Consider the following 17,194-nt stretch of genomic DNA (forward strand, 5'->3'; position numbering starts at 1 on the left):
GCTGTGAGACCCCGTGGCCCTTTAATCCTGAAAGCAATTCAGTAGTTTTGAAGAATGCTGTCAAGGGCCATAAGACAGAAGAGTCATAAAACACATTTACTTCAAAGCCTGTTAACAGTGTACACACACATGTATACATCCAACCTTCTCTCTGGCAATTTTAAAATAAAAATATACTTTCTACAGATATTTTTAGAATGTCAAAGTTGAAAAGAACACAAACAGCTACTTAAACGAACTTCATTTCACACATGAGGAAATTGAAGTTATAGGCCAGGGGTTGGCAAACTTTTTCTGTAAAGGGCCAAAGAGCCAGCAGTTCAGACTTTGTAGGCCATATGGCCTCTGTCGCAACTATTCAACTCTGTCACTGCAGCACGACAGCAGCCATAGACAATATGTAAACAAACGTATGGTTGTGTTTTGATAAAACTTTATTTATGGACACTGAAATTTGAATTTTACATTATTTTTCACATGCTACAAAAATACTGTTCTTTGATTTCAACCATTTAAAAATGTAAAAACCACTTTTAGCGGGCTACATAAAAACAGGTGGCAGACTGGATTTGGCCCTTGGGCCAGTTTGCTGACCCCTGTCCTCGGCCACTCTGACACCCAGGTGTAGTAATCCCGAGCCTGCTGTGTTACACCATGCGTCTTTGCTGTTTGCTTTACCCATTCACATCAGAGACTCAGCTCTGCTTCCCATAAATTAGTGTACAGCTAAAGAGCTCTACAAATGTTTTCTAAATTTTAGGAATAATATCAAGACCTGTCGGAAACGTACGGCAGGCCACAGCTGAAAGAACATTGATACAATGCCACACTGTGCAGTAAATAAAAACAACCAAGAGGAAAATAAATTTGAGAAATTCACTAAATTTGAAAAATAGGCTTTATTTTAACCAGTGGTATTGTATGACATCCTATATGGCATAACTGATTACAGCCAAGTTCATGAGTACAAATAACATAGCAGTATCCCTCATTCTCTCTTCTGTTTTCTGTTCAGAGAAATCAGGAGATGGGAGCGTGATGCTCAGAAACCAAGGAGCTCTTCCACAGGCTCCAGCTGAGTTCAGGCTCCCGGAGCATTCAGCCTCCTAACACGGATATGGTCACATGTGCAAAGACCTTTATGAAAATAGTCAGAGCAGTATTTCTGTAGGAAATCACACTAGCATTTACAACCAAACATGGCCGATAAAATTCATCTTGCTGTGCATCGTGAGGATTTGACCTGCATATAAAAGAGATGAGGCCTTTGCGTTCATTTTTAAAGAGGGGGAATCCCAGGCGAGCTGTGATTGCCATCAGTCTGCCTGTTCCTTCTCACTCCAGTTGACCCAGGGTCCTACCTGCCCCTCTGGAGCGCATGCATCACCGCACTGTGATGGAGAAATGGAAACACCTTGGCCCAAATACAAGATTCTGTCACATAGCCAACACTGGAAGTAGCTTTATACTTTATTTCACAGAAGGTTTAAATATGTGGGCCCTCATGTAGCACAAGATGCCTGAAATTCAGAAAATTATGAAAACAACTCTTCTTCTCCACCCCTGAGGATATTTCATCTTTATAAAGTTGAAAATACAAAATATTAAAATAATTTGCCCTTTCTCCCCATTGAAAGGAATCACATTCTCAAAGGATTCCTGCAATATACAAAATTCTGAAACAAAATTTATTTCTCCCTAAATCAAGACCAAGAAGTCAATGTTAAGCTGCCAAGAAGACCCTTTTCCAAAGAAGGGTGGAAAAGACACCTTGTTACTTTTTTAAAATAACCATATTTAGACAAAGATAGCAAAAGGAGTTTCTGGCCTCATGAGATTTTATTTTCTACTTTGATTTTCAGCATTTCTTAGCATTGGTTATTGGGAGTGAAGAGAACAATTTGTTTTCCAAAATCTGAGATATTCCTAGGAAAAGCCCTGATCTTTCCCATGACAGCTCCCCAAAAATAGTTTGTTGAAAACCAGATGGCAAGAATGAAAATGCTATAGGTCCATCTGTTCCATTTCTTCATAGTTTTCACATCAAAAGCACCTGGAGTATCAATTGTGTTCAACACAAAATAGCACTGGGGGCTGAAGAGAGGACGATGTCACCTGCCCAAAGCATGAGCCAAGGTGACATGGGTTCCGAACTACCCAAAAAGTCTTCACTGGCAAACCTGCCTGGCACCAGGGCCTCCCAAAGAGAACAGGACAGCAGCTGTGCATGCTCAAATAGCAAGACGTGCAAAACACATGTCACTCTGCTAGGAATAAAGAGCACACAGGAAGTACACTGACAGCAAGAACCGGCTTCTGACTACTGGGGCCAATACTCAAGAAATCTCTGCACTGAAGGTGGGGGTAAGCAGAGAAATGGCAACACCACCTGGGGGGCGAGGGAGAAAGAGAGAGAAGCACATATACACATGCTCACACATGCATACACGGCGCCTCTGAAGGCTCCCTGGTTACTTCAGCTTCACAAGTAGCCGTCCGACAACCTGACGACGCGCCTGGCTCAGAACTTCATCTGCTGCACTCTCTTAACTCTCTACACTCCCTTCTCTCCTTTTAAGGCACAAACATATTTACAGTTTCAGATACACCTGTTGAGTTCTGAGAATCATATTAAGCAAGTTAATCATAGACTAGAGCACAGAAGCCAGTTGGTCCTTTTTGGCTGTATGCATCGCTGACGGACGGCTTCAGATCTGAAGCAGCCAGAAGGTGTGCGCCTTCTCTCTGTGCCGCTGGGGGATATGGTCAATTCTACCTCCCACCATCAAGGCGGGGCCACAGGAAAGGCCAAAATGGCAAAAGCATGACTGGGATCTGGGACGTTTATATTTTTTACTTTGCATTTAATAAAACCTAACAAGATGGCAGCTCTTGCCTGCCTGAGCTGACTCTCACAAAGAAGAGCAAGCAGAGGCTGCCAGGCAGCATCTGTAACTCCACGTAAAAGTCACTGTGATCATAGTTTGCTCGTATTGTGTTATCTTCTCACAAAGACACACATACACATGCACACATACTAACATGTGTGCACACACACATTTACACACACGCACACACAAACCCCTTCCACCGTGGAGGAAATCTTTGCACAAGAGGCACTTGAATGATATTTGGAAAGTTCTCGTGAAAGGCCTTCCCCTCACAGTGAAGCGGGATCAAGAGAACAGAAATCAGGCGCTCAGGATTCCATCTCTTCTTGGTCAAGGGGTGGTGGCACAAAGCTGATGACTTCATCATAGGTCAGGCCTAGAAATTGGGAAGAAAAAGTAGGATGTGAGAATTTAGACTATTCTCTATGCTGGCAAGCATTCTAACCTCTAAGCTCGAGCTCCTGCTTCCCTGCCCAGGCTTGCTAGGCTACTTAAAATGCTTGCAGGCGACCTCCCAGTGGAACATGAGATCACACAGAAGTTCAAGGGTACATAGAAAAGAACCATTTTTTCTTGTTTCTGTCATCACTCAGTGCCTCTTCTTTAAAGCTCTCTGGAGAAGGTGCTCAAGAATAACAGAGCCCTCCCATAAGCTACAACAACAAACAATCCTGGCTTCTGGCATTTAACAGGAGTTCTGAATTTGTGGTTTATGGAAAGAATATGAGATTGGACGTAGCAGACATGAGTTCCATTTCTGGCTGTGTCCCTAACTAGGTCTAAGATAACAGATAAGATATAACTCTCTTTGCCCCAGTTCTATCAATCGTAAAGCTATAAAAACACCCTATCCCGTACTTATCTCAGAGAGATATTGTAAATAAATTCTGAGAACTTCAAAGCTCTATGCAGATGTGGGGGGCTGTGTGCAAAATCAGACCAGACGTAAGCATCTCAAAGGTCCAGAGAGTGTCATCATCTACTATCGACAGTTTCCACCAGAAGAACATATTCACTCTGCATTAGAGATCCTTAAGGACAAGTTTTAACGAGCTGGTTACAACCAGAAATTTTATTCTTCCTACAGCTTTTGGTTAGTGGCTCACCTAGGAAAGCTTTTCAAATCTAAGTTCTCAAGTTAGATGTTAATCCTCCCCTTATGACTTACTTTTCCATTCATCTATAAGGAGGTCCCTGCTTTCAAAGGACTGATCGTAAGGATCAGCCACCGGTTCATCGTCAGGATCGTGGTACTGAGCAAAGTAGGCATGCGCAAGGGCTTGTGCTGCTGTAATCCTCTTATCTGAGTCCAACACAAGCATCTTCTCCAGCAAGTCGACAGCTATCAGCACCACAGATAGGAATGAAAAAAGAGGAATTTTTAACGTGTTACCAAAAAATTATGCCTTATTAAACAAACACACAGTTTGGACCCTTCATACCTAAACAAAGAATTCTCCTCCAAAGTGTCTGCTCTAGGATATATGATCCCTTTTCTCCTTTATATGTATGTGTGCGTGTCCGTATACATGGATGGACGGGAATTTCTACTTTTTAAGAATACATTACTAAAGAAGAAATTTTTTTAAATAACCAATATTCTGTTTGATCAATAACCAAGATTTGCGGAATGTCAATGTCAGACTGCTACCATTACAGTGAAATTGCATCAAAACGAAAGCGTATAACTAAAGTAATCTAAAGGGATAAGCAGGGCTAATTTTTTTGCTTTTCGTTTTTTGTTTTGATCTCCCTTCACTACTTATTTACTAACAGAAGGCAAATGAATGTTCATCAAATGGATCTTCAAACAATAAACAAATTGAGGGTTTTACATGGATGTGTGGGTAAGACATGGTATTTGGATGAAAGAAAATTTTGTTGTTAAAATTTTCACTTTGAAAAATTTCAATACAAAATTTCAAAACACTACAGTGAATACTCATATGCCCACCACCCATATCCAACAATTAATATTTTATATTTATTTACCTCTACATATATTTTTTGCTGAATCATTTTAAAATATTATTGATATGTCACCTTACCCCTAAATATTTCAGCATAAAGACATCTTCTTATACAATCATAAAATGTTATCCTATCTGACAAATAAATAATTCCCAAATATCATCTAAAATCCAGTTCATATTAAAATTTCTCCAATTATCCCAAAATTGTCTTTTACATCTAGTTTGAGCAAACTAGGATCCAATTAAGGGCCATATTCTGCATTTGATTAGGGTTTCTTTAGTCTCTCTTAATCTAGAATAATCCCACCCATCTGTCACTCCTGTTTTTTCCTACCTTTAACCTGAAAAGACCTCCAGTTGTTTTGAGAACACCTATTAGTAGGGATCTGTCTGATTGATTCTTTCTGCTATCACGTATCTCTACCCTTGATTTCTTCTATGCCTTGCATTTGCTGAAAACCATGTTAGATCTAAAAATTTGGTAAGAATTGGCTTAAACATTTTTGGCAAGAATACTTCATAGGTGACGCTGTGTACCTGATGGTGCATTAAGGTCATTTGTCTCATTATTAATGATGCTAAATCTGATCACCAGGTTAAGATGCTTCTTTTTTGCCCTAAACCAGTAAGCAGGATACTTTGGCACCATGTAAATATCAGTTCCTTTCACTTATGGCTTTTAGCATCCACTGATATTCCTCCCCAGTAATTATTTCATTAGGGGTCACAAAATGGTGATTTTTCTAATTCCATCTTTCAAATGAGGATATTTTGAGTTTCAGAATGGTGGCACTTGGGAGGATAAATACTGCCATGACCACAGTTATCACTTTGGTGAAACAAAGGCTTTTAAGGCTTTGCAAATTATTGATGGTCCCTTAAATGTGGAAAGGGGCGAGGACGGGTAGTGAAGGGGAGGACAGTTTCCTGAAGAGATCTATGGCCGCATGCACTGGAGGTGGAAAAAGACCTCTGTCCTGCAGCCTGAACTCCAGAGTAATCCAAAGGAGAAATGTGGGTTCAGAGGAAAACAGAAACAAAGTGTTTATGTCAATTCAAGTTCATAAGCTTCTACTTTATTTAAAGCACTGGGAGAACTACCTAGACACATATTCTTCTCTTCTCAGAAGAAATGAAACCTTATCACCTGTTGTTTGGATCATATGATGAGTCTGTGCCACTCACAGGGTAAAAAGTACCATGTCCTTATAAACAATCCCTCGATGAAGAATAAGGTCAGGGTAAGAAAAAGATTACTCTAAGATCTTGACAAATATAAATACACAGACTACATCAAAGGGCAATTTAAGTTTTAATTCATGTTGCGAGAATAATGGTGAAACATGGAGTCAGTGACTGACAAAACAGAGCTGTCAATATTTACGTTGCTGGTGTGTTCCTGCTCAGTTACTACACTGGGCACCAGTTCATGGTCAGTAACACCACGTCCCGCCTGCAAGAAGAGACTCTTCATATGACACCGCTGTTTGCCAGTGGGCTGTCAGGCATGTTTAAATTCTGAGAACTGCATGCTGAGCGCCAGACGGCCCAAAGCCTCCGCTCAGCTCACTCGCAGTCTGTATCGCTAAGTGGTATCCAGTTCTTTCGAATGTTTACATGTCCTGATTCTAGAGAAGAGGGACGTCTATCAGGATGGATGTGACCTAAATAAGCTGCTGGGACACACACATATCCCCGCTTTGCCAGAAAAATGCATTAACAAATCTTTTTGAGTTGGCTAACAGGAAGTCAAACAGTGAGCATTACCATGTCTAAAACATGAGCTGATATGATGAGAAAAACTCCGAACAGAATGACAGACTTCATCAGTGACATATCACATCATTTCCCAACCTCCTAGAGTACTTACAACTCAGAGAGCTTCTCACAGATCCTTGAACTAGATAATACAGCTCAAACAAATCATACAAAGCCAAGGCCAGCATCCTAGGCCAGAGGCAAACCTAAACCAGCCCCAGCAGAATTCTATGTACCCCTGATGAGTTTGTGGATTCACTCCTGGAGGTGAGGGTGACCCTGCTGGGACGTGACATACTCTCCATCGCCAAGGCCGCCATGGACTCATCTACAACTGCCCAATACTTCAGAGAGTGTGAACATCTCACTGTTGTAAGAATTATCACAGCGATGCTGAAACCACTCTCAACAATCACTACGGTGCTTGAAGTACTTGAAAAGGTAAAACCACTTAGCTTTCACTCCAGCTTCTGAAGAGGTTGTCGTGGCCGCCAGCCCTCCACAGGGTAAAACTAAACCTGATGCACAGCTGCTGGGACCCTGAAGCAGAGCATGACTCACACAGAGATTTTAAAACATGCCACCAGAACAGTCTTCAGGCAAGTGAGAAGGCTGGTGAGACTATTATTCTAGCATCGCTCCTCCTGGTCACAGGGAGGTCCTGGTCTGAGTTTTCTGTGTCCACCATTAAACAGCACTATCCACTGTGCTCTCCTCGAGTCGGGGAATTAGAGCCTCAGGCAATGCCACTTTTGGGGGCTAACTGAAGCACACAGCTCTCAGCTTTAAGGAACAAAGCACCTCCTCTTTCAGCCAAGGCAGTGCGTATCCTGCAGCTACCACTGTCATGTCCCTTTGCCAAGGATCCTGGAAGTGATGGTGGCAGGAAGGAATATGGAGCCATTCCTTAAAGTTTGAGGTGGCAAATCAGCTCGACAAAGAAGAGAGAATGGTTAGGTCTCTGAGGGGCAGAAGAAGAGGGGAAGGGAAAAGTCCGCGAGGATGAAAGGACTCGCAGCTCTGAAGCTAGAGCCAGAGTCAGGAGCACTGCAGGGAGCCCGTGGGTGGCTCCTCAGCACCCGTCTGTGCCTCAGTTGTTTCACCTTCAGTTTGCGACACCATAAAAGGACAGCAGTTGTGAAAAAGTCACAGGCTTTCCTCTGTGTACCTCCTTTTTCCTGCGTCCCTCAATCTTTTCTCCCATTACTTTCTCTCCTTTCTTCACTGTACCAGCCCATTTCCCCCATCAAATTCTGTGATCACGTAAATATACAAGCAATGTCATGTGACTGAAAAAAAAACCGACCCGACAACACAAACACAGATAATAAATGGCATATTTACCACCTTCCAAGACTTCATTAATGTTACCCTATTGAGTCAAAAGGAAAAATTTTTCTGCAAATCCCTAATTTATGTCATAACCAATTCAACATCCATGAGATGAGGATATGGTGAACTTACCCAAGGGATTGGCACCAATAAATACATTTGCAAAGTTCATCTTTGGCATCTGGGTCAAAGATTGAATGTAGTTTCTTGCCTGTAAAAATAAAGGGTTTTAAAAATGGCATTGTTCAATAATGTTACTGTTCTCGGAGTCTTGGTCTTGTCAAGGAACAAGTGTCAACTCACAAAGTCTGCTAGCTCCAATGTTTATGACTGTTTTTGATATTCATTAAAGACTTCTCTCCTACTGCCATCTTAACTTCCTTATTTATGATCCTCACTTCTATTCATTCCTGCTATCTCTCACGATTATATCGCAAGTGAACAAGAATGCTAACCAATTAAGTCTCCTTAGTAGCTTTCTGATCATAGGATCAGAAGTTTAAAAAATGAGGCCAACATATCTAAGAATTATCCCCTTTCTGAGACAACCTTCCTAAAAAGCTAAAATGGGCACACGGATTGGTATTCCTAACGACAGTCTGGGATCAGCAGTCTTTTGATGGTGCTGATCTTAGAACATCAAAAGGCTATCAATCTTATACCGTGTGAACAAAGTAATACTGATAACAAGAAAGTAAACATAAGTTTAGTACACTATTCTGTCAGGCTCGAACACATTTTAAAACTATGAAACCAACTGAGTAAGAGAAATAGAGAATAGTGGATTATAAGTTACATGGCCTAAGCAGAAATCATCCCCCTACCACTTATTAGCTGCATCTTCTAGGGCAAGTCTCAACTAACATATCAATTACCTCATCCGCAAAATATTATTATTAGCATTAGATATTAGGATTTGGCTTTGCTATATTATATGGTTACTGTGATACTCAAGCTAGATAAAACTTATGAAAGAGCTTCAAACTAAATTCTGAATCAAACACCACTTTTATTACCAATAGAGTTGTTACAAGTTTGGCCCCTGCGATGGGACGGGCTTGAGTTTGAATTTTGACTTTATCACTTTGGGCAAGTAACTCATTCTCTTTAAGTCTCCTTGTCTGTAAAATGGGATTAACAACAGTGCCTACGTCACAGGGCTGCAGTGAAGATTAGAGAGAAAAAAACCAGTTCTTCCTCAGCACAGTTCTTGGTTCAGAGTGAGAGCTCAGTAAACATTAGCTGCTATCACTTTAGAAAGGAAAGTCTGCTCTCATTTCCTAAGGATGTTTCAACTTCACAATTTTTTCCAAACGTCATTCTAAGGAATTTAAGGTGCCAAATTCTTTCAAGGACTGACAACTCTAATCAAGGCAAAACCAAAAACTGAGAATAATCATAAAAATACAAATGTAACTGGTAAATGTGTGCTTCAGATATTAGGTATCAAATTATGTCTATGACCTTCCTGCTTCAAAACATAAACCCCACTATCAGTCCATCTGAGTAGTGGAGATAAAACTTCCTTGAATCTATCTTAACCACCTCCTTAAAATTCCTGTTTTAATGCAGCTCAACAGAAAAGGTGTGTATGTATATTTATATGTATACACACACACACAGGAGGGTAGGACAAGTCCCGGTTGCTAGGGCAACTTCACCCTAGTTGCTTGTGGAGTGAGCAGGAGAGGTCGGCTTTGACAAGCAGTTGAGCATCTTTCCAATTTGAAAAGAAAGTTCTAGGAATTGAATACGCACGTGGCTGTAATCCCTTCTGCTTGAGCATGTGGATAAAAGGATGAAGGGAAAACAGAGGTAAGAGAGAGCTGTCTCATGCAGAGAACGCTCATTCCTCTAATAAGATAAATAAGAAGGAAACCTGAATGTAGCTGACGTAGAAACAAAGCCGCTGGGAAGGGCCTCTGCGATGCCAACCTGCTTCCCAAAAAGACTACAGGCACCTTAGTAAGAAGCGCCCCAATCGTCTCTGATGAGAAAACCACAGTTAGAGTAAGTGGTTAAGCATTGGTAAAGAAGGCACCTAACCCTATGTAAATGTACATATTTATTCTTTATTATTTGTGTATTTTCTTTTAAATGTAGTACTTATTAGTGTTAAATATTTTATAGTTTTTTTTTTAATTGAAGAATCCTCTTTTGGCCATTAAAAACAACTGATAAATAGGAAAGCATGCTAATGGCCTCCCGTTGACTACACCTCCAGCTGAAAGGCATCAGACGGTAGCACATCCTAACTTCAGGCAGAGAACCTAGGAGAACACACACAGCCTCTTGAGCACTAAATTCATAAAACACAAATAAAAAAGTAACACCATTTTCTACGTACAAACCTATAAATTATATTCTCAATCCACAGGATTGGATGACTTTTTACCCCAAATGTCAGCATCTTGCCATAGCACATAGGCAGTCATTGCCTTAGTAGCCCTCAAGGCACATGCAAGCATTCAGTGACATTAAAAACTGTGTTGGTTATACAGTGACAATAAAATTAGAATGTGGCCTTCTGAATTAGAGATCCCTGTACAGTCTATTTGTTCTCACCTCATGGCTTGGCATCCTGTTAATGAGATAAGCAGGGGGTGTCCCCGTCAGACGCATAATCTGCTGAAGCTGGTTAATATCTTAGATGCCTAGTCAAGGGCATTGTTAAACATACAGTGCAAAAAATAAATTTCAACTCAAGTTTTTAAAAAGGCCAAAAAGCCACCCAAAAATAAACAAAAAACCTACTCCCTACCCCCCCCCCCCCCCCCCCGGCCAGAGCCCAAGGCTGCATGTTGAAGCACACTTCTGTGAATGGCATGAGAGCCATTAGGCGTGTAGCCAGTGACTGGCCATCAGGTAAGAAAAATGAATTTTCTTTGGTTTTAGCATCGTCTTTAACATTAACTATTCTAGGCTCCCTGGAAAGAGACTGCCCCTTGATCCAGGATGCCAGCCAGAGAACTGTTTTCAAGCACCGATGCCAAAACCTGTTTGCTTATGGGGTAAATGGAGCTGATTCAGAAAAGTATGACTTGAATTTGGACAAAATAAAACATCCAATATATCCATACAAGAAAGAAGTGAAACTTTTGTGGCACAGGTTCTGGTGATTCTCCAAGGCACCACCCCTCCAAATACAAGACAGAGGTGGGTGTGTGGGTTGATAAGCAATGCCAACTTTCAAAGACATTAGTAGTGGTACATTTAAAGTACATGCCACAAACACAAAATGGTAAGTGAAGAAAGGGAAGATGGGGGGAAGTTAGAAGCTAATGGCAAAGACAAAATAGAAGTCACAGGCTGCTGACAGTACTAGTGTGCCATAGTGATTTACCCCATAAGTCTCTTCAACAGGTGAACAGACTGACTTCACTTAACAGCTGGGAGGAAGTTTGCAAAAACACTACAATTTTCTGACAAGGGCGGAACGACGAGATTGTCCACATGTACAAGCAGCTATGGAAGTTGTATTTCAAACTTCTTTTAGCTGTCCCATCAACGTTAACACAAGTCCCACTCCTCCAAAATGTCATGAGAACCATTAGTTCATCGTGTGTTTCTGTTAAAGCAGAAGTGATGGGATTTTTAAAATCCTCAACACAATTCAATAAAAATGTTTTGTTAACTATTAATTCCCTCCTTCAGTTGTAGTATCATCTTCAATAAGTACCCTGATCAAGTAACTTCACTTCTTTGTGGCTTCCCTCAATAATTTTTCCACTTCAGTTCATCCTCTGAACTCAGATTCCCTAGTGGTCAGATTACTACAAATATGTTTAAAGCTGGCCATTAGGAAAGAGCCGAGGCCATGTGCTCCACCCAGCCTTTCATGCTCCCTAAGCTCAAAGATAGAGGCCAGCAAATTAAAAAGGTAGCAAGAAGTTCCTTTGACATTCTCACCAGTTTAGATTTACCTTTAAACAAATTATACGACAAACAGTACTTTGCATGCCAAGAGAAATAACAAAAGAAAATATTAAGTAAAAAGTAAAACTAAGTAAACTAGCAATGGCAGAGTACCAGTTGGGTTTTAAAATGTTAAAATCCTGCCACCTCTCTCCTTTCCTGTGAACAATACTTGGCCTGTACATTTCCTGTTTTTGTCCCCTTTAGTCAAATAGGTTATTATAACCCCTTCTTGTCAGGACTAATCTCCTGACAAGAAGGGGTTTTAAGAGGAAGAATATATTTCTAGAGAAAAATGTGAGAGTGAGTCAATGAAAGGGCTTTCATTTTCTTAATATGACTTTTTGTTCTTTCACTGATTACTATACGTACTGGGTCACCCCAAAAAAATTCTCCTTAGCCATCCATCACGGCCCATTTATCCCCTTTCTCACGGCACATCCTAACTTGCTCTCAATCAGCTGATCCATTATTGCATCCTCCTATTCAGAATGTCCTACTGTTTATTAACCGAATTTCTACATAAATGATGGCATCGCTACTTCACTACTTTTCAGGAGTAACGAAAATAGCTATTGGCTTTCTCTGTTTACTACAATCCCTCACAATGAATTTTTTCTTTTAATTTTTAAAATCTTTAAACAATTTTACTCATCTTGCACATCATGTGTTACACACATCACGTGCTTTTAAGATAAACTGGTACTTGGGCAGTATCACTAACATCAAATTAATCTTGTCTAACCTTTTGAATGTTTAAACCACTTTTATCCACTCGCCATAACTATGCAGGGGAAAAAAAAATCTTTCTTATTCTTTTATTCAATACAATATTATTTGAGTAAGTTCTGTATTCTGGTTCTCAATTTTATTAGGCCCAACTCCATACTGGAGCTATTGGAATGTACGATGTGCCCTATTCACATAAGACAAAGGCATCTCATTATTAAGCCAGGCACTTGGTGTTGTTTCTGTCTCCAACACAGATGATGGATTAATGATAAGTAAATACTACTTTGCCCATACTTTTTCTTTTAGAAATTCTTGAGACTAACAGCACATATCTATAGGGCAGAGGGTTGGGGGTGGGAGAGGGTACTGAGAAAGAGCTGCTAGTAGCCATTCCCAGACCGGGAATGAATTTGCTATCTCAGTCTCATTAGCGCTACTCATCAATAACCTGAGCTTCTTCCCAACCCCATTCCTCTGCCCCATGTCCTCTCTATTACCCATCTTTCTAAGCAAATGCATTGAAAACAAAAATGCACTATCCTCTCTAGGCATCATCTCATCTCTTCTTTGATTTACTTCAATCCAGCTTCTGCATTTCCTAAAGCAAAAGAAACACTCCTGGGGCCGGCCCGGTGGCACAGCGGTTAAGTGCACACATTCTGCTTCTCAGCAGCCCGGAGTTTGCTGATTTGGATCCCGGGTTCGGACATGGCACCGCTTGGCAAAAGCCATGCTGTGGTAGGCATCCCACATATAAAGTCGAGGAAGATGGGCATGGATGTTAGCTCAGGGCCAGTCTTCCTCAGCGAAAAGAGAAGGATTGGCAGTAGTTAGCTCAGGGCTAATCTTCCTCAAAAAAAAAAAAGAAATACTCCTTCAGGTTGACACTGTGGTCATAACTCCAACAATGACTTTCAAAACAGTGTGCAACCACATGAGAGTAAAGTTTAGATCATGTTATCAGAACATCTGGGATCTATGTTCATCTCTGCCAAGTGACTCAGTGCATGACTCAGGCAAGGCAAGGCCCAGCCTTTCTCGTCTTAAATAAGTAAACAAAAAAATAAAGTAGGGTCAGCATACTCTCTTATATCCCTCGAGTGGAAATTCATAAATATACTGGGCTTTGTGGTCCTTTTAAGGAATGTACCAGAAACACATCAGACAGCAATATTCTTTATTTTGTCAGGGAGATGATGAACAGTTCAAACTCACCTGTCAAGCTTTCTCAAGCCTCCCAGCAGTCTTCCCAAGTGGGCAAAAGGAGCCCTGCACTCAGAATGCTGGGAGGAGAATCCAGGAAGGCACAGCTAGAGCTGGGTTCCACAGCTCTTTTTCCCTTTTACCCAACTGCCTGGCAGTAGACAGAAGGGAAAAGGGAGAAAGGCTGGGCTTTCATGATTTCTCTCATGTCTCTGGCCCAAGAAAATTACCAAAAACAGGAAATCACAGCCAAAGCAAGCCAGAGTTGCATTCCCATGGCTTCTCTCTAAATCCCTGCTTAGAGGCAGGAAAGCATTAACTCCAAAGCTTTTTCTCAGTTTACTCAATTCGCAATTACAAAGGCAGGCTGTGGAGGGAAGGACTTCCAACCCCAATCCTGCATCTGAGGCATCAGGAATGGGGATGTTGCTTCTCATGGTCTGGAGACTGGGTAGGGAGGTAGCCCTGTTGGAGACAGACACCTTACACAGGATGTGTGAGCTGTCTATTCTAAAACAATAAAAAGCACGTAACTTCTGGAAAAGGGCAACAGTGGGTAGACAATGAACATTTCATTCTTGTAGTGATGAAGCTAGACTAATACACGGTGAAGCTCATGCTTTGAGAATAAACACTAACCAAAAAGTAAAAAGAGCTCTTGAGTATATGTGAAACTTCTGAGAAAGACGAAGTCAGGGCTTGAGAATGGAGACAAATTTTCCACCAATCTCTTGGAATGAATTAGAATCTGAAATCTCACTGGGATACTACTGCCCCATTCAAGCTCCCGGGATCTAAGAACATATCCAGATAGAGAGAACAAAACACACTCATGCATGTGAGCGGGTGAGTGTGTGCACACACACACTTACGCCTCATTCTGGAATGCAGCAAAGGGCACACGTGCTTACAGACACACCCAGGTCAAAGCACAGATTGACGGAAGGCAAGAGGCAGAGGGTCCCAACAGGGCAGATAATTACAATTAAAGCATCAACTCACAGACTCTGAGGAGATTTTCTTCAAAAGCTCAGCCCCTGGGGTTCCAACGAGTCTTAAAATGAGCTTCAACTGATCAATATCTAATGGTGGACTATAAAGGAAAATGTTGGGACAAAATAAAAATGAAAAACAAACAATAACAAATAAAACAAAACAAAAACAAACAAAATACCCCAAGAACAAAAATAAAAAACCCCAAACCAAGCCAAACTGGTGACTTCATCTAGGTCAAAGCTTCTGCAGGATGGTCACTTCAAGTAGAACATGCTCCTCCTGTACAAAGATTCAAAACACTGCCACGCACACACCCAGTTCATATTCATTCTGTGCATCTGTCAACGTTACCTATCAGTAAAGTGAAGCGATTTTAGCGGGGTACTTAGCTGCCAAAGACAGCAGGTGAAAACACAAACACTTCACTCAGTCCATAGGCTCGGGCCTCACCTACCTCCTCACCTTCCACCAAAGCATTAGTAGCCCACCAAGCAAAGAGCCCTGGGAAGCAGGACGCTACAGAGAAGCAAAAGGCAGCCAAGCACAGGAGTAGGGGTGTGCAATACAAGCCTACCTGTGAGCATTCCCTAAGACGTGACCTCACCTAAGGAGCTCGCAATATGACAGGGGCCTGCGACTATCCCAGAGCCTAACCACCTGAGCACACCCTCTAGAAAACCTGTCTACACTGGCTACAGCAGGCAAAGAACGGCGAGTGTTGGTCGGCCAGCAGAGGGCCCCCCTGCCCCACTGCAGCTGCACGTTCTTCAGGAGTGCCATAATAAAGCAGGATGTGAGGTTCCCACCTTAGAAATGCAATGACAAACCTCGCACATTCCCAAAGGCCCTAAATAATAGGCTGCAACATCCAAACCTTTATTCTGGTAGCCAATCTTCCATGTATACTCAGAACAAATGTGCATGTATTAACCAGAAGACAAAAACTTTCCATTTGTTCTTACTGCATTTAGTCTCGCCTAAAAAGGAAGTAAAAGGAGAGAGAAAAAAATCTTACAAAATAGCTTTTAATGTTCTCTCTGAAAATTTGAATAGTTGATCCATGTCTATATAGACACTCAGGGGGAAAAGGAGGAGAGCTTGACTATCTTCTGATCCCTGTCAAACATCCTGCCAGGTTTCTCACATGATTAGATCCCTCTCAACTTCAGGGATCAGCTTAAATCTCGCCCCTCAGAGGGGCCTCCCGCAACACTGTCGATACAGGAGCCCCCAGCTTCCCTGTTATTCTCCATCTCAGCACAAACTTGAAAACACCACAGTGCTTTTCACAATCTATAATTACTTTGTGTACCGTCTGTCACCTCTACTTATCCGTAGCTCTGTGACAGCAGGGGCCACTCTGCCTGTTCACCACTTATCCCCAGTGCTTAGCCTAACACCTGGTACAAGGTGGGCACTCAAAATATTGGAGGAGACGGTAGACCAGGATGGAGAGGAGGATGGAAGGAAAGGTTTTTGCTTATGATTATACATATAAAGGCAATACAGTATAACTTAAAAATACCAGCCTCTGCAACCATACTTGCCTAAGTTACAGGAATTAACCTATGCAATAACATGACTGGCATCTTGCCGTGTTCTCCGCCCTGGGCCAGATATGAAATTGGCTTAAGTGGTAGAAAATTCTAGACAGGAGTCAGCAAACCCTGGCCTGCTGCCTGTTTTGAAAATAAAGTTTTATTGGAACACAGCCCTACCCATTCATTTATGTATTGTCTATAACTGCTTAAACCCTACACAGCAGAAATGAGTAGTTACAACAGAAATCATATGGTCTTCAAACCCTAAAATATTTACTATCTGGCCCTTTAAGAAAATGTTTGCTGAACCCCATCCAAGACCTAAATAACCTGTGTTCTATAGAAAACAAAGATATCTTGTTTAAGTCCACTCACACAAGTGATTTCTGCATTAAGAACAGTAGTAAATTTTGTCATCTACAAATAGCAAAAATGAACGTGTTCTGGAGGTTAAAATTTCAATGCTGATTCTTAGTTCAAGGCGTGGATAAGATAAAAAAAATTAAGGCATACATTAATGGGGAAGAGGGGGCAGGGGAGATGGGTACTGTCTCACCCTAAAATAATCAAATTCACTAATTACAATAGAATTTAGGACAAGATCCTCTTTGCTCATTTAAAATGATTCGGTTTACAAAAATTTTGTTCCCTCACTTTTTTCAGGAACAAATTTAACTGGGTAGCTATTTCACATGATAAAATATATCACACATCAGAAAAAAACTAGACTACTTCAGCTCTCAAACAGGGTAGAATTTTTTTTTTTTTGAGGAAGATTAGCCCTGAGCTAACTAGTTACTACCCATCTTCCTCTTTTTGCTGTGGAAGACTGGCCCTGAGCTAACATCCATGC

At 41.3% G+C, this 17,194-nt stretch overlaps 1 protein-coding gene across 3 annotated transcripts in view; it reads right to left on the reverse strand.

The window, feature by feature from the left end:
• Positions 1-880: 880 nt before the first annotated feature.
• The window catches only part of MAPK14 (mitogen-activated protein kinase 14), a 67,652-nt gene continuing 51,338 nt past the window's right edge, over positions 881-17,194 (reverse strand). For 2 of the 3 annotated variants that reach the window (XM_046639428.1, XM_046639427.1), the window contains 4 exons: positions 10,520-10,599; positions 8,087-8,165; positions 4,060-4,233; positions 881-3,267 (listed from right to left, as the gene is read on the reverse strand). In XM_046639428.1, coding sequence (XP_046495384.1) covers positions 3,200-3,267; positions 4,060-4,233; positions 8,087-8,165; positions 10,520-10,599 — 401 coding nt within the window. In that variant the 3' untranslated portion in view covers positions 881-3,199. Of the gene's footprint in view, positions 3,268-4,059; positions 4,234-8,086; positions 8,166-10,519; positions 10,600-14,806; positions 14,887-17,194 lie in introns of all 3 variants that reach the window. The other variant, XM_046639426.1, reaches the window with a different exon arrangement.

Source organism: Equus quagga, chromosome 15 (assembly GCF_021613505.1).
Source record: "Equus quagga isolate Etosha38 chromosome 15, UCLA_HA_Equagga_1.0, whole genome shotgun sequence".
In the NCBI taxonomy this organism is placed as follows: domain Eukaryota; kingdom Metazoa; phylum Chordata; class Mammalia; order Perissodactyla; family Equidae; genus Equus; species Equus quagga.